Here is a 26766-nt window from a genome sequence, read left to right as displayed (position 1 = left end):
CAGTTGTACTGTATGTCAGCCAACTTTTTCTGTAAAGCATCGAAGAATAAATCTTGTCTCTGTTGCCACTACTGCAACTCTGTTGCAACCCTGCCTTTGCATCATGAAAGCAGCCACTGACAAGAGGTCAAGGAATGGTGTCCGTGTTCAATAAAACTTTATTTACAGATATCAGAATTTGAATTTCAGATAATTTTAATGTGTTTGGAAATATCATCTTTTTTCCTTAAGCTATTTTAACAACATTAAAACCATTCTTAGCTCATGGGACATAAAAAATAGGCAGCAGGTCACCCCAGGGCCACCTTGGTGCCAAGTTTGCCAAGCCGTACTCTGTAGAGCAGGAAAAATGAGGCACAATCTCCACATGTTATTCAAAAATGGGCAATTTTATGTAGAGATAACATCTAATACTATCCTTTTGTTTGTCAGTTGCTTAATGCAAATTAAAATTTAGCCATTTGGAGGATGCGACATTTGCTGATAGTAAGGATTACGTGGCATTGAAAATCTCTTGGGCAGAGATTAATTGTGAACGATTCTTTGGACCACACTCCCCACTTCCTCCAGGTCCTGTTTTATGTTTTCCACACAGAGCTCAGATGAACTTTTAATATTTAGGAATCCACACTCAGTCATTTGTTTTCCTTCTTGAAACACTCCTGTGACTTGCCCTTGCCTGTAGTTAGAATAAGATGCAAATGCCTTATCCTGTCCAGCCATACCAATCTCCAGTCTTGGAGTTCTTCAGGGTCTTTGCACCAGCTACCCCTTTAGGCTGAAACACGCCTTCCTCAGCATGTCTGATCCTTCTTGAGAACTCAGAACTCAGCTTAAATGTCGCCTTCTTAGAGAGGCTTGTCCATGGTCACCTAGACCAACGCAGTTCTTACACCACTCAGATTCTATCATCAGATTCTGCCTGGTTTTATTTTCCTCATAGAACTGGTCTCTATCTGAATTATCTGGCAAATTAATTGGTTTACCTTTTTCTTTGGAATAAGTAAACCTTCAATAAGTAAACCCACCAAAAGGTAAGCTCCCTTAGAACCCCAGGTGATTTCTGTCTAATCACTGCTGTCTCCATTCATTGAATAATGCCCAGTATTCAGTATTATACATCATGTATTTGCTGAATGAATAAAGGAAGGAAATGGTTTGGGGTGTGTTATAGAATAGTATGTTTGGAACTATGCTGGTCTTTTACCCCAGTTGGGAATGAGGGTGACTGTGTATGATGGGCCGGGATGGGGTAGGAGAGAGTAGGCTATGGCTTTGAGAAATGGGCAAGGACCACATCTTGAAGCAGGCATTGGGTCATGCCGAGGTGATTGCACTTCATTTTGAAGGCAGTCGGGGAGCCACAGAAGGGTTTTAAGCAGCCATGGAATAAAATAGTTCAGTGTATTTATTGGAATGTTCACATTGGAAAAATAAAGAGTTATTCTTGTATTCTCCATTACACTGCTAAGGATGGTAAAGATCAAGGAGTAATCAGAGACATTCCTCAATTTAAATGAGCATGGAAAGATGCCAAAACAATCCAAACTCACTGCAAACTTTACAGTCCATCTACCTGCATCCTCCACTTTCTTTTTGAGCTAGGAGGCCTTGAAGTAGCATTTGACATATTTTTGAAGGACATAACTAGGAGAAAAGATGCTCCTGGATTCATGATTTTTGGTGTTGTTTGACATAAAGAAGCTGTTCAAGGCTGGGCGTGGTGGCTCACCCCTGTAATCCCAACACTCTGGGAGGCTGAAATGGGTAGATCACTTGAGGTCATGAGTTGGAGACCCGTGTGGCCAACATGGCAAAACCACATCTCTACTAAAATCACAAAAATTAGCCGGGTGTGGTGGCATGCACCTGTAATCCCAGCTACTTGGGAGGATGAGGCAGGAGAATCACCTGAATCTGGGAGGTGGAGGTTTCAGTGAGCCAAGACTGTGGCACTGCACTCCAGCCTGGGTGACAGAGAGACACTTGGTTAAAAAAAAAGAAAGAAAGAAGAAAGAAAAAGAAAGAAAAAGAAAGAAAGAAAGAAAGAAAGAAAGAAAGAAAGAAAGAAAGAAAGAAAGAAAGAAAGAAAGAAAGAAAGAAAGAAAGAAAGAAAGAAAGAAAGAAAGAAAGAAAAGAAAGAAAGAAAAGAAAGAGAAAGAAAGAAAAAGAAAGAAAGAAAGAAAGAAAGAAAGAAAAGAAAAGAAAAGAAAGAGAAAGAAAGAAAAAGAAAGAAAGAAAGAAAGAAAGAAAGAAAAAGAAAGAAAAAGAAAGAAAGAGAAAAAGAAAGAAAGAAAAGAAAAGAAAGAAAGAGAAAGAGAGAAAGAAAGAAACTGTTCATCAGGTTAATCTTCAGTCTGAAAAATGAAAATGAGGATGTGGAATTTTAAAAAATGTGGTTTAACTTTATGCTTGCAGTTCAACTTCCAGTGGCCTGGTCCAACCACGGAAATGAGATTTCTGCACGAGATAAGTCTCTCTCAAAATGTGCCAGCACTCAAGTGGAAGCCGTTTAAAATTTTGAAAAACATTGGAAGAGTTTCTTTCTTCCTATTTACAAATCTGTCTCCTTTCTTCCATGATTCTTCATACTTGAAACAGAAAATCATTAACTTCCATATACCTTCTTTTTCATGAATCCATGGAGGAAGGTGAAAAAAAAACATGCCTTTAAAAGCCTGAAGCCAGACCTGCCCTCAAAGTAAGAGAGAAAATGGAAGTTTGAGGCTGTTTGAGGAATGTGTGGGCACTGAGACCCATGCTCCCTGATAGAGGTCTGCATGGACAACGGCTGTTTCACAGGGGTACCCTTCAGCTGCCTTTTCATTTGCTTTAAGATGTTGAAGTTTGTGATGTCTGAGACTATCTTTCTTTTAGGAAGAGACAGGAAAATTTACTAACTGCCCATTGAGATCTCTGTTTGCATAGTTAGATAACAATTTAAAAATCTTTAAGACCACAAAGTAACAATATGTTATGTTTGGAACATGTGGGTGCTCACCATCCAGAACTTCGTGTTTGTTTCCAACATGAATTTCCTTTTCATTCATTATCTCTACTATCCTCAGAGGCTGTCTATGTGGTAGTGTGCATCTAAAGGGGACTATCTCAGACCTCAGATCTCTCCATGAAGATGTTCTAGCCTACCTTTCTTTGCCCCCAAGTGTCAATATCTCCTTATGAAAGGCAAACCAAGATTAAGGGTGATTTTTAAGAACTGCATCTTTTGTGCTAATAGAGTCCTGTCTTTGCCATTGGTTGGTTTCAGTTGCTTGGAAGCTTTCAGTTAGAAATGGCTGAGGGAGGAAGTGCTCTGTGGGTCCAGGTAAGGCAGTGGTCAGAAACCCGGACATTGACAGGTACACGAGTACCAGCTGGAACCAGGCTGTGTCCCGGGCCTCCTCCCAGTCCCCAGTGGCCAGTGACTCACTAAGCTTCTGATCTTTCAACTTGAGGGGGCCCTGGGGTACTTTCTATTATTGGAAGTGAACTCCTGCTGCAGAGACTGAGATATAGGGTGGCCACAGGGAGGGCTGGACTCCCTGAATCTACACAGAAAGACAACGACCGAATCTGTAGGGCCCTCCTGAATCTAGATGGCTTGAAAAGAGAAGACTTACTGAAAAGTCATCACTGGGGAAGAACAGGAGATCTTGAAGAGGATCATTCCGGTAGGTCTTTTCAAGTTCTTCAATGACAGTCTCATAATCCAAAGGCTCGAGAAGCCTAGGCTTTTCTTGCTGTAGAAAAAGAAAATATGGTATTAATCACTGACATATACCATCTCCCTTTTCTATGCCTGGTTGGATTTCATCTCTTAGTTATCACTGAGGCTTTGACACCGCACAATCCTTCCAATGCAGTCACAGAGACTCCAGGAATGTAGGGCAAAGCCACGTAACTATTATTTCCAGATCTGAAATAATATGCGAAAATCCTAAAATACCTGATATCTCCCTCAGAAATTCAAACTGTTCTTATTAAGTCCCCAAGGTTCACAATATCCAGCCCTATCACATCCTCAGAACAGATGTTTATGTAAATTTTTGTCAACAGGAAGAAAGGCCTTCTGCTTACTTGCTATGGTTTTATGATAATTATCATTTCTTCTGAATTAGATAATTCCTTGTGAGTTCTGCTTGGGTCAATTTGAAAACGTTGGCACCTTGCTAGCAATCAAAGTATCACAGGCAGTCTTGGTTGTCATGAACACATAGATCCTGTGTCAGGATTAATTGCTTGGCTCTGAGCCTCTTTGTCTCTACAGAGACAAGCTAGGTCATTTTCTAATAGAACTGAATGACAGGACTATTATGGATGCAGTGTGGTGAAAATGGATAAGTCTGAAAAAATAGCCCGATAATCACATTGCATTAGATTCCTGAAGCCAAGAGGGAATGCGCTCCCTTCAAAGAAGCCTCCCGTAGTGCCAAAAATAAAAATAGAGGGAGAAATGTGACTGTTTCATTATAGGGTTGAGGTGTTTGCTCCATTTGTGTTTCACTATAGGGTTGATGTGTTTGCTCCAGTTGTACAGAACTCATATGGTGAGAAAAATGGACCCTCTCCTGCTGCAAAACACAACAAAATCCAAAACAGAAAACCAAAAACACGATCTGAGTCCTCTAACCCTTTTGATGAAGCATTTATGCAACCTAAGTGAAAAGCGGTGGTCCTCTGGGTTATTTTGGGACTCCTAGAGGTTTGAGTGGTTCTTAGGAAATTTGAACACTAAAGTGATCTCATAAGTGAAACAAATTATTTTTCTTGTTCACATAAGTGACATCAACAGATACCTTCCCACCCAAACTCTTCCTTCCCCACACCCACACGTGCCACCCTTCCTCATTCTGCAAAGCACACAGATAGCTTTTGACTCCTAAGGCTTTTTTTGGAAGAGCTCTTCTGATAAAGCCCCTAGAAACTTTCATTGACATTTTAATAAATGCTAATGGGCTTCTCAAAGTAGCAGTCAATATATATTTTGATAATTTTCCAAATAAAAAAAAAATGTGAACATAGTGGGCCAATGGCAAGGATCATCATGTACTCTCTACATTAGAGAAAAAAAAAAAAACCCAGCTCACTTCACAAATGCTTAAGGAAACTAAAGGTAATGCCAGGTGAATATTCTATCTAGAAGGTCTTTCCAGAAAGTGGCTAGTTTAGTAAAAAAGAAATACCTCACACAATATTTGGAGAAAAGAAATTCAGTTGATCAACATATTTAATGAAAGAGCTGTGAGACATTGAGTATTTTGGGGCAGAAAATACAGAGATGCTATGGCAAGTCTTGGGTAGTGAAAAAAAGTCTTTCTGGAATTGCTACCTTTTGATATTATTCTATTTAGATTTATTTTAAGTTCCAATTCCTTATTTCCCAGGCAAAGGTTAATTCCAAAGATTATAGATTGACAGCTCAAAAGGGAAATGCATGTTTCAGATGTTTGGTTTGCCACCCACATTTATTTTCTTTTTAATTGGCTTGTCTTTAAGTCATGGTATTTCACTCCAGTTCAGCTGTAGGCCTCAGTAGTCTTTATCTTACCCTGCAGCATATTACTTTTATATTACCAACTGCCCCCACAGGCCTTCAAGTCTGAAACAGTTGGCTTATTCTGAAACCTGTTTTCCCCCCCTATTGAGTGTGTAGGTATCAAATGTAGCAAACGAAACAAAATGTACAGTAAAACCCTCTCAGGAAGCTCTTACGTCTGCCTTAGCTTTGGTTCGTTGTTTATGTCCCTAAGAGTTCTTCAGCTGAAGTACATGATGTCCTTCGGTACTTAGAGCAATAGCCCATGATGTGGCTGATAACACTTTTATCTTCTCCCTCCTCACACCAAAATGAGTAGGGGTACGAGAGTGTGGTTTTAGTGTGTATTGTCATTCATAGGTTTAAAGGCAAATGACATATGGATGTTTTGAGAGGGCTTCTATAATCGGGTTCTCACTATCTTTTAAATTTTATCACCCATTAGTCCCAAAATCCAGCATTATTTAAGGAGTTGGAGACAAGAAGATCTTTCAAAGAAGATCTTTTACTGGGACCCCAATGTTACCTAAAATCAATCCCACCTAAATTGGTACAATAGGCAAATCAGAGTTCCCAAGTCACAAGTTATGAATAAAACCACAGAGAAACTAAATCCTAACTCTCCTTAATATACCCAAATAAAACATATGGCCTGCAAGCGTCTGAAGGCATAATTTCAGGTATTCCTTTCAGGCTATGACATCAATTAATGAATGATATTTATTAGGCCTTGCCTGTTTAGGATATTGCACTGGGGTTATTTTGACATGGGACTGCAAAATCCAGCAGGTCTACTTCATATAATTTACTAAGTTTTGGCCTCTGGAGGAACAGATTGGTGAAGTTCAATCTTCCCAGTGTATTTGTTGATCATTGTGTAACATCCAAGATATTCAATGCATCACAACTTTGGGGACATAAAGTTTAAAAAGAAATAGCAATGATATATTCCATAGTGTCTAGAGCCTGGGATTAGGCCAAAGTTGTCATAGATGCTTTACATATCTGTAATGGCAAGAATCCGGGCTATATAACCAGTAGTTCTCTCTGGAGCAAGGGAGCTGCCTGCTCAGTATAAAGAGACAGATGTATACAAGGATGGTGGGATCAGTTAATTTCTCACTACTGCTCCTTGCAGAGACATTGAGTGAAACTGGTGACTGAGCAGCATTGATTTACAGCTTTAACAGGGTTGGGTTGTCTCCCTTGAATTTAATGTGCTTGTTTCTTTTGGAAATGCACCAACGGGGATAAGGTATGTGCCAAGATTACTCTGAATTGGCTTGGATTTTTATAGTGCTTTTTACTCTTTCTCTCAAATGAGTAATGAATTTCATTAGCTGTTCTAAAGTCTCTCTGCATGGGAAAAGGCACCCACCAGTACCTGTTATTATGCATCAGGGCTGGTGTTGCACCACAGTGGTAAGAGGCCCTGTTCTTCTTACAGAGAATTAAGAGGTTTGATCTAGTTCCCCAAATCCACAGCTTTCCTCCAAATCAACTTCACAGCAGAAGAATAGGCTTCTGTCACAAAAACAAATGCTTGTTTCCCATCTACCTGATTTCACTACTGAATGCCAAGACGATTATCGAAGCCCCAAGGTGGTAAAACAGTCATCTTTGTAATAGTCTGGGCTACCCAGGGCATCTCAATTGGTTTGAAACAAGCAAGAACAAAGTATTCCACTACAAATATCTGAATTATTTTCATCACTATAATTCAAGATCAAATGGATGAAGAAATGACGTTGAAGAAAATAAGCATTTGAAGTATGTAACACTGAAAATTACATGGCTAAATTACCAACCTTCATATTCCTCCAGAATAGAAGCACAATCTAACTGAAACATAAGCTAGACTACCCAGCCTTATTTTGGAAAAATCCAAAGTAAAAAGGAGAGTGTGAGTATAAGTTTTCTACGTCAAGATGCAACAGAGAGTTGAACATATACCCTAGAGCCAGAATTCCTGGGATTCCAGTTTTGGCATTGCCACTTATGAGCTGTGGAACTTCAGGCATGGTAATTAAAATCCCCATGCATTAATTTCTCCATGTGTGAAATGGTTTAGTAGGTGCTGCCTCACAGGATTAAATGAGATAATACTTTTTAAACACCTAGAAGAGCCCACACCTATAATCCTCATTACCCAAGTGTTAATAGATAAAGGCTATGGGTTTTTAATGTTCACTAGTCAGGGATTTAAAGCATTAGTATTGTAAATGTAATGTCTACCAAGAGCAAATAGTAGTCACTCAATAAATATTTGTTAAATAAATACATTTATATTATGTCATCGAGATCCAAGAATTCCTTTTCTGGGATTCTATCTTAAAGAAACAAGCACACATATAACCCAAGATTTACACAAGAATGTCTTTACAATATTATCTTTGTAACAAGATGGAGAAAATATAGTCACCCTAATCTAAAGGTATAAGGGAGAAAGGTAGGCTAGTGGAGGTTATACCCAATGAGTGAAGACACCAGACTCCAGAGCTGCTGTTCCAAACCAACGGTTTATCTTTTTCAGAGAACTGCATATGGTGTAGATAGGCTTAATGCTGTGATGCGCTTTGGGAAGGACATTGGAACTAGGATAGGGGTTGGCATAAATCCGTGAATAACTATTAGTACATGCTATAAGTAATGGTGCAGTGTATGCCATAAATTTACTGAACGGTTCAATTCTTCAGCAAAGTTAGCGAACTCACAACATTTCACATATTAATTGGCTTTTCTTTTTGGAAAACACCAAGTGGCTGGAGTTCATGATCAAGATGGCAAGCACTGGTACAGAAGGAAAGAAAAGAAAGGGCACTCGCTACCTCAGAAGGAAAGAGGTTAAGGTCACCTTGACAGTGGTTCTAGATTCATAGCTATTATGACACTAGAGTTTGAGCTCAGAATACCTATAGCTCTAGTAAGGGCACAAACTAGCTAAAAATGGGAAACAGTAAATCACCGTGGATAAGAAATAATTAGGAAATTATGGTACATTCATCTTAAGAAACAACACGTATCCATTAAAACTAAATTTTGTAAAGTTTGTAATAAAAAGCAAAATTGCTTATGTATTATTGTTCAATAAAGTGGTAACAAATATAATACAACAGAATAATCACACAAGATTTAAGAAATTTAAAGAGAAAAGATTAGAGATATGGATCCTAATATTATCAGTTACGATATTTAGGATTTTGCCATTTTGATTTTTCTGCCCTCTCCAAATTTCTACAATGAACATGTCTTGCTTTCCTCGGGGTGAGAAAATGAACTTGGTTTCTCAAAACTATCATGTGTTCATGGAAACACTGGGGAGTTATTTGATTTTAAAATTGTTTACCCTTTGAAAATCCACCAGAGAGGGAGCCTAGAAAAATCACAGTGAGACTTCACATAGAAGTTCAACCACTAACAGTTTCAAGTAATTAAGAAAAGATACACAAAACCCTGGGGAAAGGAGACCAGGGAAAATAATTACAGATTATATATGTGGTTCTAGAAGCTAATGTCAGCAAAAAGGAGATGTGCAATTAGCAATTTAATAACCAAAATATTTTTCACCTCTGTAGGGAACCATCAACATCTGGTAACTTAAATACTCATGTGTATTGGTCATTGTCACAAAGGATTAGAAATCAGAATCTCTAGTTGGAAGTTCAGGATCTCTTACCTACCAGCCATGTAACTTCGACAAGTCATGTGCAACAGCTGATATTGGGATGAATGGGAAAAGGGTAGTGCTGCTGCAAAGATCAAGTAAATAAAGTATGAAAAGTGGTAAGTGAACCACTGAATATCAGACAAATGTAGATTTGTTTTTATTTGAAGACGACTGAAAATTACCCTACATGTTTTACAAGAAACGTATGCCAATCAGCTAATCAAACCAACTACAATGAATTCTTCATGTACCAGGAGTTGTTCTCTATGCTTTCATATTTATTATTTAAATTTTCTTAAAATAAAACTCGGAAAATTAATGATTCTATTGGAGGCAAAAAAACATAGTCATAAGGAAGAGTACTCAAATAAAAAAAGGACAGCTTCTCCTTCCAGCATCTCCTGAGTGAAGTCAGGTTACTCTGTCCCCCACAGGAAAAAGGAAAGCAATCTACCTGATTATGCATATCAGCAAATGAAAGTGACTTTGAAATTCTACCTTTGTTTTCCTTGAGAAATGGCCTAGAAAATATTTTCATGTATTTATACTTGCAGATCAAAAGAGAAGGATTACATTTAGGCTTGGTTTAATATTAAACTAATTAGCTTTGCAAATAGAAAAATCTAAAGAACAATCAATGTTGCAGATACTTTGAATATCTTTCTGTAGCTCTGACCTACACAGATACAAGGTGAGTTTGTCGGCACTGGGGAGCTCATCAGAAAAAGGACTGATGGAATGAGGAAGAGAGAACATCTCTGTGGCAAATCCCTCGTGACTGAGGACCGCATCTTTGGGATCTACATTCTGAGTGTAATTAGGGAGCCATGTCTTGGTTATTCACCATTGGGGTTGCTCTGGTTTTGTCCACCTGAAGTAGTTATTCTTGGTTCTCTTGTTCAGAAAACCTAGTCTTTTCAAGAAACACTATGAAAAGAGCGTTCCCCACTTCCTCTGAGAAGTTTTATGTTCTTTCTGTGACACGTGGTAGATCCTGTGATACCCTTTGGAACTCTCTCTTCCTCAGCCAGTGCTGTTGTGCCCATATATCTGAACCTTTATTCTATTTTCAATATTCATAACAGAATTAATCCTATATCTGAATGGCTTCTTTAGTTTTCAAAACTATTCATACTGATTAAGGACACAGAAAAACTAACAAAAAATAGATATTCAGTTTGGTATCAATAGAGTAGGCTCTATTAGAGCGCCACATGCTAATTATTTTTCAGTTTTCTTCACATCTTGAAATACGGACAAGCAAATCACTCACAGTGATGATTCACGGGGTCTTTTGAGAGACCCTCCAAAAATTTCAATCTTGAAATCGCTAAAACAAATGAAAAGCAACATAGCTTTTAACTAATTTCAGTGTTATATCGAGATAACTGATTAGATTTCTTAGAAGAAATAGAAGATCTAAATGACACATGGATTCTTTAGGCCTTAACTTAATCCAGGACCCTTTGACCTTCATGTAATTGGAATGAAGCCAACTTCCACGCCACTTGTGTTTAAAACAAATGAGAAGTTCGGAGAAAGTCCATACAGCTGGATCCACGGCCGCAGCTGTCAGCCTGGGTCATGTAACAGATTTAATTTAGCCTTTCATCAGAGGGAGTTCCCCTGGAGAACCTCTCAAATGTTTGAGCTTCAGAAAACAAGGCTACTTTTTCCTACCAAAAAGGAAATGATTAAGTAAAGAATAAGCCATCTTATACTAACCCTTTAACCTTCTGTCTGTCTTGAACCACACAGTTTCATGAAAATGGAAAAACACCAGTCAAATCAAAGTTAACAACTGTGCAGCTGGGCAAACTCAGATTAAGCTGAATTTGGAAATGGTTCCCTTGGTAACAAAGACGGACACAGATCTCACAAGAAATCAATCAGCAGTAACTCTTTGAATGTCTTAGTCCATTTCAGTGACATAAAGCAGGTGAAAGTTGGTAAAGTATAAAATGTTTTGCAGATATAAGGGATGACTGTATTGTTACATTCAACACACATATTATAGTTAGAAAAATCAGAATTTTCTATTTTGTTAACCCTTAATTTCATTAGGGCAAGCAAGGACACAAAGGAGCTTTACAGGATTTGTGATGTAAGGTGTACTTTCAAACTAAATTTGGATTGTTGAAGTCTTATTTTCTTTTCAAAGAAATCTGACCATGTATATCTCTTATGAGCATGTTAAAACTCACATATTTTTGTATAGCAAATAAACATAAAATTTAAAAGTGGCTGCTTCTCTGTATTTGTAAAGAAGTAGAAAATATCCAAGAAGATCTAAGTCAAACTAAATTACATGTCTCACTTAGTTTTCTAGAAACACTTGAATGATAATAAATATCATTAAAAATGCATCACAACCCAATTACAAGGCTGCCTGACACAAGGGAAATTAATGCCTTGGAGTAAACTGTGGAGAATTTTAGATTCATTTATATGAAGCCTTTGATAAGAGCTGTCACCAGGTTAACCTCAGATACTATCTTATTATTTTAATAATCACAAAAACATTCACTCACAGGTTAAGTGTTGTACATGCACATACATGTCACACATACAAATGTAAATAGTTTTGTCAACAACAGGCATTTTATAATTTCAATATGTCTTCCCATAATGACAGACCATTCTTTTATTTCCTTTCCTACCTGTGGCTACTTGAAGTTGAATACGCATAGTGGATATTCATTGTCTTTTGGCCTATGTAGCACTCATCCTACTTTCTTTTAGTACTAGCATTTTAATTTCCTTTTGGGGACTTACTTCTTTCCACATTCCCATAAGAAGCAGCCTTGGTGGATCTGACTAATTAAAGGGTCCTGATTTTCTGGCATCAAGGGTGTGTGACCCATTAAACTCTTTCCTGCCGAACTCTGAATCTTGAGTGGAAGGATGCAAAAGTAGATGAAAGGATTGGAATTGTTTCATTTCTGGGGCTACATTCCCACAAGACTTTCCATTACTTCCAGTCATCAAGACCACCCATTTCCCACTGTCCTGAGTTTCTCTAAGTCCATTCCTGGTTCTTTTCTGAGCCCATCTCTCCACCCTTCCTTCTGTCCCCTTCTCTGGACTGTGTTTGTTCATTGGAGTAGGTTTCTAATGCTTGAAACTATAGGAATCTAATGAGATATAATACAAGGAATAGTGCAGACAATAAGGGACTATTATTTCCTCAATTTTTATGTTTATTTGGATTTGAACGGTCTTAAAGGAGGACCTCTTTTAGCCAATGACTCCTGTCTTTGAGGTGTGGAAATTTAGGTTTGGTAAACTCCTGAATTACCAACACAACCAAGATTGTCTCATTCTGTGAAAAGTACATCAAGTATCAAGCATCCCAAAAATGGGGGCTTAAGAACCTTCCTGCTTCTCCAGGGAGACACATTCAGTGCAGCCCCGGTCTCTAATTTTCCATTAAGCCTTACTCATTCAACCCATCACTCTCCTATAACACCAGAACATCTGGAAGCCAAAAGATGAGTTTAAGACCCCGTTTACCTTCAGTGACGATAGTCACATACTATAATTTTGCTCTCTGTAGGAGTTGCCTGGTTGTGTTGGAAGTTCTGGCAAACCCCTGTAATATACAACAGATCAGACATACCTAAGCTAGCAATGGTTTAGGTATGTCTCATCTGTTGTATATTATAGGGGTTTCACCTTTCTTCCTCCCCCCATTTTCATCATACAAGTCACATTTACTATATTTATTATAGTAAAACTAATTCATATGTGTTTTCTTGTAGAAATAACAGTCACACCAAATAATTGATAATAATGGTAACAATATGTACTACCATTTTAAAATAAATTACCCTGTAAATGCCAATAATGGTTACTGTTTTTCTACTACCACTATCATAATCAATGGCAAAGACCATAATCAGTATGTAATATCTTCTCTCACTGAATACCCACATCAACCCTGGAAAAGATCACTGCTGCTTTTTTTTTTTTTTTTTTTTTTGATGAGGAAGCTTGGATTTTGAAGACTTCAACAACTTGGCTGCAAGTTGACAGGAGAATTGATATTCTAACCAGCTCAGTTTGAAGCCTGTAGTCCACTCCACTCCACTCCACTCCACTCCACTCCACCAGCAAAGAACATAGCCTTGCAGAACAGAGAACAGAAAACAGAAATGTTTTTTCTTCACTCCCTGTTGGGAGGATTCTGGAATAGAGCTGCGATTTGGGGTACTAATTCTGCTCCCCTTTTGAGTTTCTGCAGCAAACGCAAGAGAAGGCTGGGGCTGGTATAATAAGGTCACCGGGCACCTCAGGGGAACAAAGTGGTAGGGAAAGAGGACCAGGCCAGGCCTGGTGGCTCAGGCCAGGTGTGGTAGCTCACACCTGTAATCCCAGAACACTGGAAGGCCAAGGCAGGTGGATCGCTTGAGGTCAGGAGTGTGAGACCAGCCTGGCCAACATGGTGAAATCCCGTCTCCACTAAAAATACAAAAATTAGCCAGGGGTGGTGGCATGTGCCTGCAATCCCAGCTACTCGAGGGACTGAGGCAGGAGAACCGCTTGAACCCAGGAGGCGGCAGTTGCAGTGAGCTGAGATCTTGTCACTGTAATCCAGCCTGGGCAACAGAGTGAGCCTCCATCTCAAAAAAAAAAAAATAATAATAATAATTAATAGGAGGGAAAGAAAATGAAAAGGTAGCTTTAAGGTGTTATTAGTGTGTATGTCAACATCCACAATGAAAATTGCCACCAATTGAGGGAATCTTTAAAATAAAAATGTTTTGTACCACTGCCACCTTCCAGGAAATAAAGGGTTGCTGGGATCATGACCCTCCTTACTGTCCCTGTTGGAATTCCTCTTTTCTAACAAACAGTCCTGCCCATGCTCAGAAGCTTGGCTCACTTCTGGTTTAACTCTTCTCCCTCCCTTCACAGTCAGCTGCTAGGGAAAGGAAGACCACTCTTAGTTAAATTACAAGTACCCCTCCCACTTCCATTCTGGAAGCAGCTTCTCTGCAGCTCCCTGGCACATGAGCTAACTATTTCTGTTGCAGCCCGCACCCAGGTCCTCTGATCTGTGGTCACCTGAATTCTCAGGTGGACCAAGTTTCAATGCTCACTTCTCCATTTCTTGAATTCACATCCCCTGGTTACTCCTGCTTCTTCGCATTCTTTAACCTGCGCATTCATTCCTGCTTTCCTTCATGTTTCAACCCTGATTCAGCCTTGTTTCATTGTTCCTAGAACCAAAATCCTGGCTCCTGGAACCCCGTCCATTGCTTCCTTCAGCTAACTGGCTCGTTTCACAACAGCCTAAATAAGCAACGTCCCATGAATGGTTGTACAAAACAAAGAGCACCTAACGAAGCACAGATCACCAGTAAGGGAGGCTCCTCACATTAACATGGAAGATTCAAGAAGAAAAAACTGACTTGAATGATAACAGTACAATATGATATAAAATAATGTATATTAGAGATATGCTAAAGCTATTCAGATTAGATCCTCTACATAGAGTTTTCATTTTTATTTTCCTATTAAAGTGCTAATAGGTACTTTAAAGATGAGAGGATGAATTTTCAAGGGTATCCAGTTTTCCAAATACTTTGAAACCCTGCAGATTAATGACCCGTAAACCAGTAACAACTTAAAAACAACAAATCATATTTAAATATATTCATATATTTTTATGACTGTGCAGATGATTGATATAGTAATTCAACTTAATTCTGTTTTTAATCTTTCCAAATTAGGACACACAAGTTAGGAAGGAAATGATCTCTTTATTGACTTCCTTTGTACCAGAGATCATACTGAAGAATTTTAGTATAAAAAAGAATAAAATAAAAATAGAAAGGCAGTTAAAAAGAAAACCATCAGCAGCAGATCACCACACACATTTCAAAAATTAAGGGAAGTAGTTCTGCTTGATGATCTAACATGTCAGGTTCACCCTTTCCTTAAGCTTTTCTCATAACACAGTTTTAGTCTCTCAACTGTATGTTGTTTGTGATAGGTGGCATTTCTCAGACAATACATATGAAAATTAGATTAATAAGGGAAACTTTCAAAACAACTAAAAATTCTACATAAAATATACAGCTTCAAATAGCATTTGAAAAAAACCCCAGAATATACAGAATGAGTCAATCTGGGTCAAGAGGGTATAAAATTTGGGTTGTATAATTCTTAGGAAGTCACAGAGCTCTGGATAGGTATTTGAGATTACTGTAAAATTAAACCATTTCTAAATGTTCTTTAGATTAAGAAATGACTTGAGTTCAAGATCTACATAATCATTACAAAAACAGATATGATAAGTATATGCAAAAATCACTTTTTTCCTCTTTCACTACAATTTATGAGTATATCCAAAATTTAAAAGAAGTTACTGCTTTCTTCCTTAACTTTAGGTCTCATCTTCATTTGTGGGGCATTTTGTCAACTGAATTGCTCCTTCCCTTATCACTATTTGAATGAATAGGCTCTGAAGCCAGTCTAGGGATGTTGGTGTGTGTGTGTGTGTGTGTGTGTATATATATATATATATATATTTTTTTTTTTTTTTTTTTGAGACGGAGTCTTGCTCTGTCACCCAGGCTGGAGTGCAGTGGCACGATCTCGGCTCACTGCAACCTCTGCCTCCTGCGTTCAAGTGATTCTCCTGCCTCAGCCTCCTGAGTAGCTGGGATGACAGGTACGTGCCACCACACCTGGCTAATTTTTTGTATTTTTAGTCGAGACGGGGTATCACCATGTTAGTCAGGATGGTCTCCATCTCCTGACCTTGTGATCTGGCTGCCTCGGCCTCCCAAAGTGCTGGGATTACAGGCATGAGCCATCACGCCCGGCCAGTTTAGATTTTAGAAAGCTTAGATGAATGTACTGGGCACAGTACAATCAGGCTGTGAGTGGGTTTCAGCTAAACTGGGCTTCGGCTGGGTAGAAACAAACCATGGTGTTTCTGAAATAAACTGTATCAACACATAGAAAGATCTGGAACCCCAAGCTCTCAGCTTAATGCAGTTCAGAAGTCTGTCTCCTGGGTGGTTCTGTTATCAAAGAAAGATTCCCAGGAGAAAAGCGTGACCTGTAGTCCAGTGACTTCAATTGCTAAAGTGACTGGAAAGATAATTTCAGTGTCCCTTTTCCCTTGTCCTTGGAAATGGAAATATTTTACTTAGTTTTAATAATACTACACGACACTTGTAACTTTGGTAACACTTGTAACCTGTTCAAGTGTTCAAACACTGTTTGAACCATGTTCAGAATGCACAGTACCAAACTGTATTCTAATAAACAATCTTAACACAGGGTAGGTATTATTATGAGCATTTTACAGAAGAGGAAACTGAGGTTCACAGTGATTTAAGTAACTTGCCCAAGGTCGTATAGATGGCAGGTGAGAGCAGCAGGGAGAACGACCCCATCAAGATACCTATTTCAAATCCTAGTGCTCTAACTACTCGTTTCACTTTCTTGCATTCCAAAATGAAAAGTACATCTCAGGATAATACTTAAGGATGGATCAAACAATCCCACACTCAATATAAGAGACAACCTGTGAAAGTAGATATGCCTATCTTAGGCAGACCAAAAGCAGGCAACTGTAGCAGGAACGTCCCCAGTGCCTTCTGTCGTCGAAGAAAGCTAATCACTGTATGAATGATCTTAATTAAATTTGAATGCATTGCTAACTGAATGCTGTGGGAAAATACCGCGTCCTTACTCGCTGCTCTTCCCATAGTACTCAGTAGCAATATGTTCAAATTCAATTAAGATAATTCATAGAGTGATTCGTTTCATTATATGGTGAGACTCTGGGGACTGTCCTCTTGCCAACACTGTATGTGTGGTCTGGGTAAGATAGACATGTTCTTCCGTGCATTGTGTCTTTTAGTGGACACAAGAAGTAACTCTCAGGGTGACATAATCCATGGTACTTCTAAATTCCATTGAGATAAAAACAGTAGGGAAATTATGTTTTGGGGACAAGACTCAAGTTAAAAATAATCTCAAACCAGACATTACTTTGAAACAGTTATCCTCCTTAACAGGCTGACGAGGCTCTTTTGGAGTCAGTAGGGAAGACATATCTGACCAGTGGGGAGGAAGTGGTTAGGTCCAGGCTCTCATTTCTGACCAATGGGGAGAAAGAGGTCAGGTCCAGGACTCTGCATACTCCAGCTATGAAATACCCAGTGGAAAAATTAGAGCTACATTAATGGGAATGAGGCTAGGGGCTCAACTGCACGTATTCACCAATGGCAGACACACACTCCTCAGATAGAAACGGAACAAACAACAACACAGTACCAACCCTCTGAGCAGGCCTCTAATGAACTCTATTCGTATCAAGTTACCATCAACTAATTGTTAGTATAAAGAGGGCCTCTTTTCATTGTGAGGCAATGTACTTACTCATATTTATAAAGAGCCTATATATAAGTGCACACGTGCATGTGTGTGCATATATATATATATATATAATTTTTTTAAAAAGCCATCTCTGTTTCTATATTAAAGATGTTTCTATGAACAAAAAGCTCTTTCACCCCAGAACTGTGGTTTTCATATGGGTGATCAGTGATCACCCTCCCAGAGAAGTTTAGCAATGTTTGGAGATGTTCTTGGTCGTCACAACTGGGGAGGGATCGCCACTAGCATTAAGTGGATAGAAGCCAGTAATTTGCAAACCATCCTACACAGTACAGGACAGCCCCCCACAGAAAATAATTATCAGACCCCAAATGACAATTGCGCTGAGGTTGAGAAACCCTGCTCTGAAGAAGGCAAGCAAAGCCAGACCCACCTGGTAAAATGAATATTCTTCTAAAATAAGCTACCCAGGAATATTGCTGTAGCCGTTTGTCATACAAAGTGGCTCTTCACTTTACATGAAAGTCACTAAAGTGCTCTAGCAGTCAGCTCTGACATACGACTGTCAGTAGTTTATACAGCTGTAAAATTCTGTACATTCTACAGTTTACAGATCTGTAAAGTTCTGTAATAAGTACAGGTTTTCAAGCTCTCATTTTGTTTGAACCAACAAGGCAGAAATATTTTTAACAGCAAAACAAAATCAAATCTTTTTAACTTTTAAAACCTTTAAAAGTATCACTTTTTAAAGTCCTCCTTGGCTCTATTAATCAAACGCTTATTTACTTTTTCTTTCATGTTTTGGATTGCTCTTTCTAAGAATTTTTAAATAAATAATTAGTGGCATATGATAAAATGGCGCAATGACAATTTTTTAAAAACACAACTATATACATGTCATCAACTGGGTTCTTAGGCAATTAGAGGCTTTTCTTTAATAAAGAGAATAACTTCTTCAGAAATTTTAATTTGTACCATAATATTAAGATAACCTTAAATTCCAAATATTATAGTAATTTTTAATGATTAAATTCTCTATCAATATATTTTAAAAGAGTTACATGTGGTTTGAGAACAACGTGACTTCAAAAATAATGATGCACGTAAAAGAGAGTATTTAGGACCCAAATGGAATCTTCTGTTCCATATAAGACTTCACCCAGCAGCGTGTGTTACAATGTAGAGCTAATCATTTACATCTGCACTGTAGAGCTAATCATTTTTGAAAGAAACGATTGAAGGAAAGATGGAAAGCAAAACATTGACATTTGAATACCTACAGAACTAAATCTGTGAATTTCTTCTTGGTTTACTCTCCTCACTGTTCGTCTCTTCTTCCAAAATTCACTGGGCTCCCGTTTAAAAACCTTTCCTCGAAAGCTCATCGTATTGCTGTAATTTGAGTCACAAAATATTTTAAAATATCAATGTCGTTAAACTGTTTTCTTCTAAAGCGTCACCAGGCTGAACAAATCTTTCTTCTTGGTAAAAAGGGAAATGCTCATACTATGTGAATGTAACTCAACAGAAAGGAAAGGAAAGCTGTCAAGTTACCACTTCCTGTGAGTAACTAACTACCAGCTGTTCAGATACTGCTTTTGTGCATATATCCTCCCACCTCACCTGCAATAAAACAACACAAAATGACTTTGGACGTTTAAGAGAATTGCTCACAGCTAAATAAACCATATGATGTAAAACCACCCAGGGAACCAAATCAAGATTTAATTGAACAGTTAATTGACAACAGGGCTCCATGGCTATCAAAACAACCACACAAACTTTATAATTCTGGCTAGACCCCAAAAGTCAACTGTAATAATATGGCTGAGGTCTGAGAATTGTGTTTAAAGCAGTTGCTCTTGTTAAGTGTAGACTAAATAAGTGATCGTCCAAGGGGAGTTCCCAAAGTGATTGCTTAGGGAACAAGAAGAAGACATCAGAATTTTTTGTATATTGGCTATCTAAATAAAGAAATTATGCTTGACTATTATTTAATAGAATACACACAGACATGGGCTCCTTGAATCTGTATGTCAAATAGTTACCAAGAGTTATGGAGTTAGTTCCCTCATCTTTAGATCTTCAAGCCCTTCCTCTGGGGCTATTTAAAAGTGCAGTTCTCCCCTCTGACCCACCCGGATGCTCTTTCTTGTTTTGATTTTCTCCACCACAGTCACTGACATGGAACACAACTGTACAGTTTATTTATTTGTTTTACTCGGGGTCTGTCTTCCTCTACCAGGCTGTACGTTCCATGAGCACTTGATTTCGTTTCCTTCTCTGGGTCCTCAGTGATTAGAACACCTGGCACTCAAAAGGCTTTCAGTACAGATTAAAGGTATGTTTAATAAAGAATAAATGAGGGATTTACATTTATTATGCTTAACAATGAACCTAGTCTCATATATATATTGTGCTTTGAAATATTAGCTATTGATAAAAGCTATCTAATTGATAAATAGATATACAATATAGGAGTATGTTCAGTCTTTTCTACTAGGCGAGACAGAAATATTTGGAGGCCACAGGACTAGGCTGTTCTCTTTTCCCCAGTAATAATTAGATTTAGTTGATAGACACACATGTACCCCAGGCCAGAGCCATGCACCCATCTCTACCTTGTCATGCAGTGATTTGTGCCAGACAGGGAAAAAGGGATTCTGATTATTCCTGTCTTAGCACAGAGACTGAGAAGACCTTCTTTTGAAACCAATCAGAAAAATAGCGTAATGCTACAAAATGACAGCTGGGGAGATAAATTATATCATTACTTTGTAACTGACTTAGTTAGGCAAACTAAGGATTCCACCAAGCAGAAGTCTGTTGATCCCCGATCATTCGATATTTAGAAATTCCACCATATGTCTTTAGTGCTAAACAGATTTCACCCTCGAAGTAACTCTCTGACATCTGACAGACAAACAGGTACATTATAGTACATACAGAATCTTCAGATTTATTATTTTTTCCTTATATGGTGTTATGAGAGTCTGACTCTGGATCACCTGATTTCCTGGGGTGAGATTATGTGTGTATGTTGATGGCTAAAAATAGTATTTTACAATCCCTTTTAGATCATGAGCTCATTTGAAAATCTGATAAAAGCTATGAACCCACTCATCAGAAAAATATAAGCACTCAGAAAACGTGCATGCATGGTCAAGGGTCACAAACTTCTGAAAACCATCTGTGGATCCATTCAACAGCGGTGCCTTAAATTTCTGAATCACAGTTTTAGAAGATGAGCATACTGCCTTATAACAAAGCATTGAATAATCTTGAGACACTCTTAAGTGACTTTCTGTCTGTCTAATATTTGCATCTATTTTGTCTTCTATTCCTCTTTAGGCGCCACAGTTCTTTATCCTAAAGTTCCTCCCACTTTTCAACTTCTGCAATACGAGAATGACTCATTCCTCCATTTCCTCAGCTGCTAATCATAGCTTCCTGAAATATTGGCAAAAAGAGGCATCACCCGGCAGCATATGAGGATGTTAGATAGACAGAGTCTGTGTTGCTGCAAAGGCAAGGGGAAATCCAGCAGCACGGCGTGGAGTGTTCCATGGGACGGCACCATTGGGCCCTCTATGGGCTTTCTTCTCCTTATTTCTAGACCAAGCCTGTTTCTCAACCATACTATGAGACACTCTACCCCATTCCAACACTTTTCTTTTCTGCTTTAGTTTTAGAAACATATAGTTAATCAAAAGTGCTAGCTAGGACAATGGGCAAGAACCAGTAATAAGGAGCACACAGATTTGTTGGCTTAGTTACAAGGAGATGCCTCCAAGTTCATTAGAAAAGAAATCCAAGACCAATAAATCATCAGAATTTATTAAGTACTGTAATCAAGACATCACTGAACTTCGTAAGAAAAATAAAACATCTTTCCTCGTTTTAAGAACCTTGTATCCTGCAGAGGAGTCCACTAGAGTTTGAAGGAGTCTGGGGAAGCTTTATAGAAAAGGTATCTCTAAGGTAGGCTTTGAATAATAGGTGGGAATCAAAGAGATGAATGCAGAGGAAAGCATCCTACTGGAAAGGAAATATAGCAGAGGGGACGCATCAAGGTAGAATAGTTAAAATTATAGAATCATCTGTGATTCAAATCCTGGATCCATCACTTCCTAACTATGTGTCCTTTGGCCAATCACTCACCATTTCGAGGCCTCAGTTTTCTCATCTGTAAAATAGGGATAGCACAGTCACTACCTTATAGATTTGTGGTGAAGATAAATAAAATGATATCTTAAAAATATCAGTGCATTGCCTTGCCTGGTACATAGTATGCACAACTATTAAGTTACAACCAAGGCAAAAAGGCAGGCCAAAGCAGAATATTTAAGAAAGAATTAGAAATTTGCCTGTCTACACTCCAGGGTTAAATAGGAGAGGAGAGATAGAATCAATTGAAGGTAGAAGTCAGGAGCTAGTTCATGGAAGGCTTTGAATGCCAAGATAAGGAAAAGTTTCCACTGTATCCTGAAATCATGAGGAACCGCTAAAGGATTTTTGAATCATAATTGTAATAGTGCTTTAGAAAGATTCATTCGGTAGCTACATGCAGGCTGGATTGTAGAGAATTTGATCCAGAGATGGTGTGCATTAATCTAGATATTAACATAGGGTGGTGGAAGACAGAGAAGTAGGCAACAGAAACATAACCATAAATTTCAGGGAGATTACAAAGATCTAGCAGTAAAATAAAAAAAATGAGAGCTGAAATTTATTGAGCAAGTACTATGTGCTGGATGCTGGTCTAAATTTTTTATGGAACCTTATTTAAACCATCCAACAACCCTGTGAGGTAAGTATTGTTATCATTGTTGGCACCATTCCAGTTTTACAGAGGAATATTTGGTATCTGGAGAAATTAAGCTATTGGCCTAAAGTCAGTAGCAGAGCTGGGATGTAAACCCAGGGGGTCCAGTTCCTGAGCCCACCGTCTTAGCCAGAAGGGAAGTTCAAAGATGCCAGGAGGTTTCTGACTGGCCATGAAGGAGATGGATTATATGAGTGAGGGAAAAAGGGTGGTAAGAAGGGAGAGTTTCCCCCCTTTATTTAATGTGCAATGCTGATTTAGACATGTTGAATACTGCATCCAGAAGATCGTCAAAAGGGAAAGTTCAGCTGTTATAAGTATGCCTAGAACGTAGGGAAAAGCTAGGACTGAAGACGTGGAACAGAAAGTCATGAAAAGAACTAAATTTAAAAGTCTAAAAGTAAACTGAATTTTTAGAGAACAGAGTCACAGAATTAAGAACACACAGACTTGAAGTTCCTTTACATATGGTAGATGGAGGGCAATTCAGGAAATACTGAGAAGGCAAAGAGATAAAAGGGGAAACTACAGAGGCATTACAGAGCCTCCATGTCCTTGACAGGTGAGGTTAAGGAAGGTGGTGCCTGGCACCTGGACAGAGATGGATGTAGGGTCTGGCAATGTCTAAAAAAGAGTCAGGCTGAAAACTAAGGACCTTGTAGTTTTGGATCTAGACATACTTGTGCTTAGATCTTCAGCTGTCTTTTAGGTAACCTCCAGCAAGGTATTTGACTTATCTCTGCCTAACTCTTATATGTAAGGATAGAGCAGTTAGTATATAGCTTGTAGGGTTGCTATGAAACAATATATGTTAGTCCCTGAAGTTGAGAACAAAATACATATATGTGTATGTATAATGGCTAAGATTCCTGTATGTGTATATACGTAAACTATATGTGTATATATACTATTATATGTGTATACGTAACTGTTATATGTGTATATTATACACATTATACTCAAACTAGATATACACAAATTATACACAAAATATAATATATATATTATACACAAACTATTATATGTGTATACGTAAAGTATTATATGTGTATATACATAAACTATTATATATACATATATATGCATGCATATATATGTACATACAAAATGCACAATCTCACACATTCTTATATAAGGATTCAAAGTCTGGTCCCATGGCGTCCAGTCAGAAAGTAAGTTTGCCATTTTCAATAGGGAAGTCTGGATGTTTGGAAATTAAGTAAGATGGGACACTTAACCATGATTTAGAGACATGGGAATTTGAATGCAAAGATGTCAGAAACCTAAGCAAAAGTTCTGGCAATCTGTATTAGTTTTCTATTGCCACTGTAACAAATTGCCACACATTTAGTGGCTTAAATCAACCTCCATTTATGATCTGTTTTCACAGGTCAGAAATCTGCATCCAGTGCAGCTCAGCCGATTCTCTGCTTGGAGAACCACAAGACTTAAACTTAAGTGTCAACAGGGTGGTGTCCCTTTCTGGAGGCTCTAGGGGAGAAGCTGTTTTCAGGCACATGCAAGGTTGTTGGCAAAATTTATTCCTTACAGTTACAGGACTAAGGTGGCCGTTTCTTTTCTGTCTGTCAGCCAGGGGTCATTCTTAGCTTTTAGAGGCCACCCACATCCCCTGACTCAAGAACTCTTTCTAAACCAGAAATAGCCGGTTGAATCCCTCACACTTTGAGTCTAACTTTTCCTTTTGCCTCATCTTCCCAACATATCTCTTCTTCTGTATCTCTCTGCTATAGCCAGGGAAAAAAGCCTTGGCTTTCAGGGCCTCATGTGATTAGACCAGAACAATCCAGTATCATTTCTCTGCTTTAAGGCCACCTGATGATCAACCTTAACTTACAACTGCAAAGTCCCTTCACAGCTGTACGAAGATTCATGTTTGCATAATCAGGGAGTCTGGAGGGGACATCTTTAAAATACCATCTACTACAGTCTTATTCTTCAATTTTGTATGCGTGTGTTTTAATTTTAACATCAAAGATGTACTGAGAAGAAGGTGTAGACAAGAAAGACACTTGGCCTTTGGTTGTGGTTTCCACTGACCACGGAGATCCAGGTTACAACGGGTCTAAGAAATGAGTGGGAGGAAATGGAAAATTGGCTTCTAGATCATTTACTGGAAAATACTGGCAGTGAAATAAAGATGAGAAGTCGAAACAAAGGAGAGAAGTCGAATGGAACAGGAGAGCTCAACAAAGTTGGAAGAAAGGAAGAAAAATAATGGAGGAAAGGCAGAAAACAAAGTCAATATACTATGTGAAAGTTCTTTTTAAATGCGGAATTATGCTATGTTTTAACATGCTCAATTCTAATCATTTTCAATTAGATAGGCTATCCAATCTGGAAATGGCATCATCGCTGAATCTAAGCAACCAGGGGGCAGAAACCTGGCTTTCATTGACAATGCATTTGAATCCATTCCATGAAAATGACCCCAAAAGTACCATTAGGAATTTAGAGTAACTAGAAACATAGTGGTTAAAATTTAGACACATATACATGATGATAGGGTTCGTAAGTCCTAAATTGAGCAATTGGTAAGGCACCTCCTATTCATCTCTGCCCATTTTAGTTGTTACTTCCTTATTACATCTTATCTTTATTCCAAGTTTTTTAACCTGTTGAGCTTTTTGGCATTTGCTGTTGATTACTTCTTCATGATTGCAGAATGCTTGGATAATTCATTTTATTTTTTTCTCTTTCATTTCCAATAGATTTCCCCATTTGCCTGCAGGTTAGTTTGCTGCACAGCCTTTCTGTCATAGGAAAAACAAGGCTGGTCCATGGTGCATGCAGGTTTAGCTCAGCCGCTGTACACCCTGCTTAAAGGAAGTAAAGCAGTAAGTAGCTACTTCCTCCTTCACTGTGGTCTCTCCTGAGCCTGCAGAAGAGCTCTTAACGTTAGTAGTACTCAGGCTCACTGCTTCCTGCTAGAAAGGTCAACCCAATTGAGCAGCTCCAAGTTACCAATGAGAGCAGACTTCTCTGGGGGAGTTTAAATGAACACGACAAAACCTCATATTTCTAAATGTAGAGTTTTCAAAGTGGACAATGTCTGTGAAATATAGGTTGGGGCAAAGGTAACTGTGGTTTTTGCGATTATTTTTAAAATGGTGGTTTTTGAAAACGGCGCTATTAAAAATTACGGCGAAACCCACAATTACCTTTGTGCCAATCTAATAGTTTAAAGTATTTAGAAATTTCATGGAAAATAAAGGGTGCTGTGCCCATGAGTGAGAATGTAGATGAGCCAACAATAAAAGAGACTGCAGTTCGTGAGTGTGTGGTGCATGTGTGAGTCTGTGTGTGCACAGTGCGTGTGTGTGTGATGCATGCTTACTGTGTATGTGGGGTAGACGATATGTTTGCTGTGTATGTCTGTACATGTATGTAGGCATAAAATTATCTTGATTGTATTAAAATAACATAATACTCCATTCATAGCCTTTCAGACAGGTATAAAGTTGTAATATTTGTTCACAGTACTGAATTTCAATAGGTTAGAAGGTGAAAATTCTCATTTAGAGAATTTTCTCATCAAATCAGAATTTGATGGGAGAAGGGTTTGGGTAGGTAAGAAATTCATTTCTTACAGAGTTTACTGAGCCCATCTTAGAACCTAATAGCAAGCAGTGAAGGAAGGAGTTATACTTTTTCAATAGTGGACTTTATCACTGGTCAGAGATAACCACAGTCCAGAGATATGCATATATCTTACCAGTAAGTATCTTAGTGTGATATTTAGAAAATAAAAAACATTGATTTTGGGGTTTATTCTTTTCTGAATTTCCTGTTGGGCATTTAGTTAATTATCCTTTTTGAAGTTTTTGATATGTTTTACTAAAGGCATCCAACTGTATTCAAGAAGTCATGTGTATTTTAATATTTCCAGCTTCGGCCAGCTCTGCTGTTGAAAATGGGAAATCTCTAAGGAACAAACATTTATTCTTATGGTGACAAAACTCTAACTCACATGCCCTTGCCTCCATCCTCAGAAGCCAGAGCATAACAATAATGACAAGGACAACAACAAAAATACCACAGCTAACTCACAGCATTTCTAAACATGTTTCACACAAATATATATGGCTGGACTGCTACTGCTCTTTACAAAGGCATGCAGCTAATTCTCACCTAGAATACAGTGTTCTCTTCCTATTAAAAAGTAATCAACTCCAAAGCAGTATCTTTTTCATTATACTATTATTCCTCTACCTTTTTAAGAAAATGAAAAGCATTCCAAGCTGAAGCAGAAGATTTCTTCCACACATGATCAGGTGAAGACACACAAATATAGCCTCCAAGAAGATGAGGCTGAGGAGATATGAATCAATGCAGTTATCTTTTATCTTACAGGGACTG

General features: G+C 38.3%; 1 protein-coding gene across 4 annotated transcripts in view; it reads right to left on the bottom strand.

The window, feature by feature from the left end:
* DOCK10 (dedicator of cytokinesis 10) overlaps positions 1-26766 on the bottom strand; it is a 280307-nt gene that overhangs the window by 166732 nt on the left and 86809 nt on the right. For 3 of the 4 annotated variants that reach the window (XM_030916199.1, XM_030916197.1, XM_030916198.1), the window contains exon 2: positions 3621-3740. In XM_030916199.1, coding sequence (XP_030772059.1) covers positions 3621-3740 — 120 coding nt within the window. Of the gene's footprint in view, positions 1-3620; positions 3741-18844; positions 19073-26766 lie in introns of those variants that run through there. The other variant, XM_010354776.2, reaches the window with a different exon arrangement.

This window comes from Rhinopithecus roxellana, chromosome 14 (genome assembly GCF_007565055.1).
Source record: "Rhinopithecus roxellana isolate Shanxi Qingling chromosome 14, ASM756505v1, whole genome shotgun sequence".
NCBI lineage: Eukaryota > Metazoa > Chordata > Mammalia > Primates > Cercopithecidae > Rhinopithecus > Rhinopithecus roxellana.
Note: the sequence above shows the minus strand (reverse complement) of the source record. Positions and strands in the feature narration are given on the sequence as shown.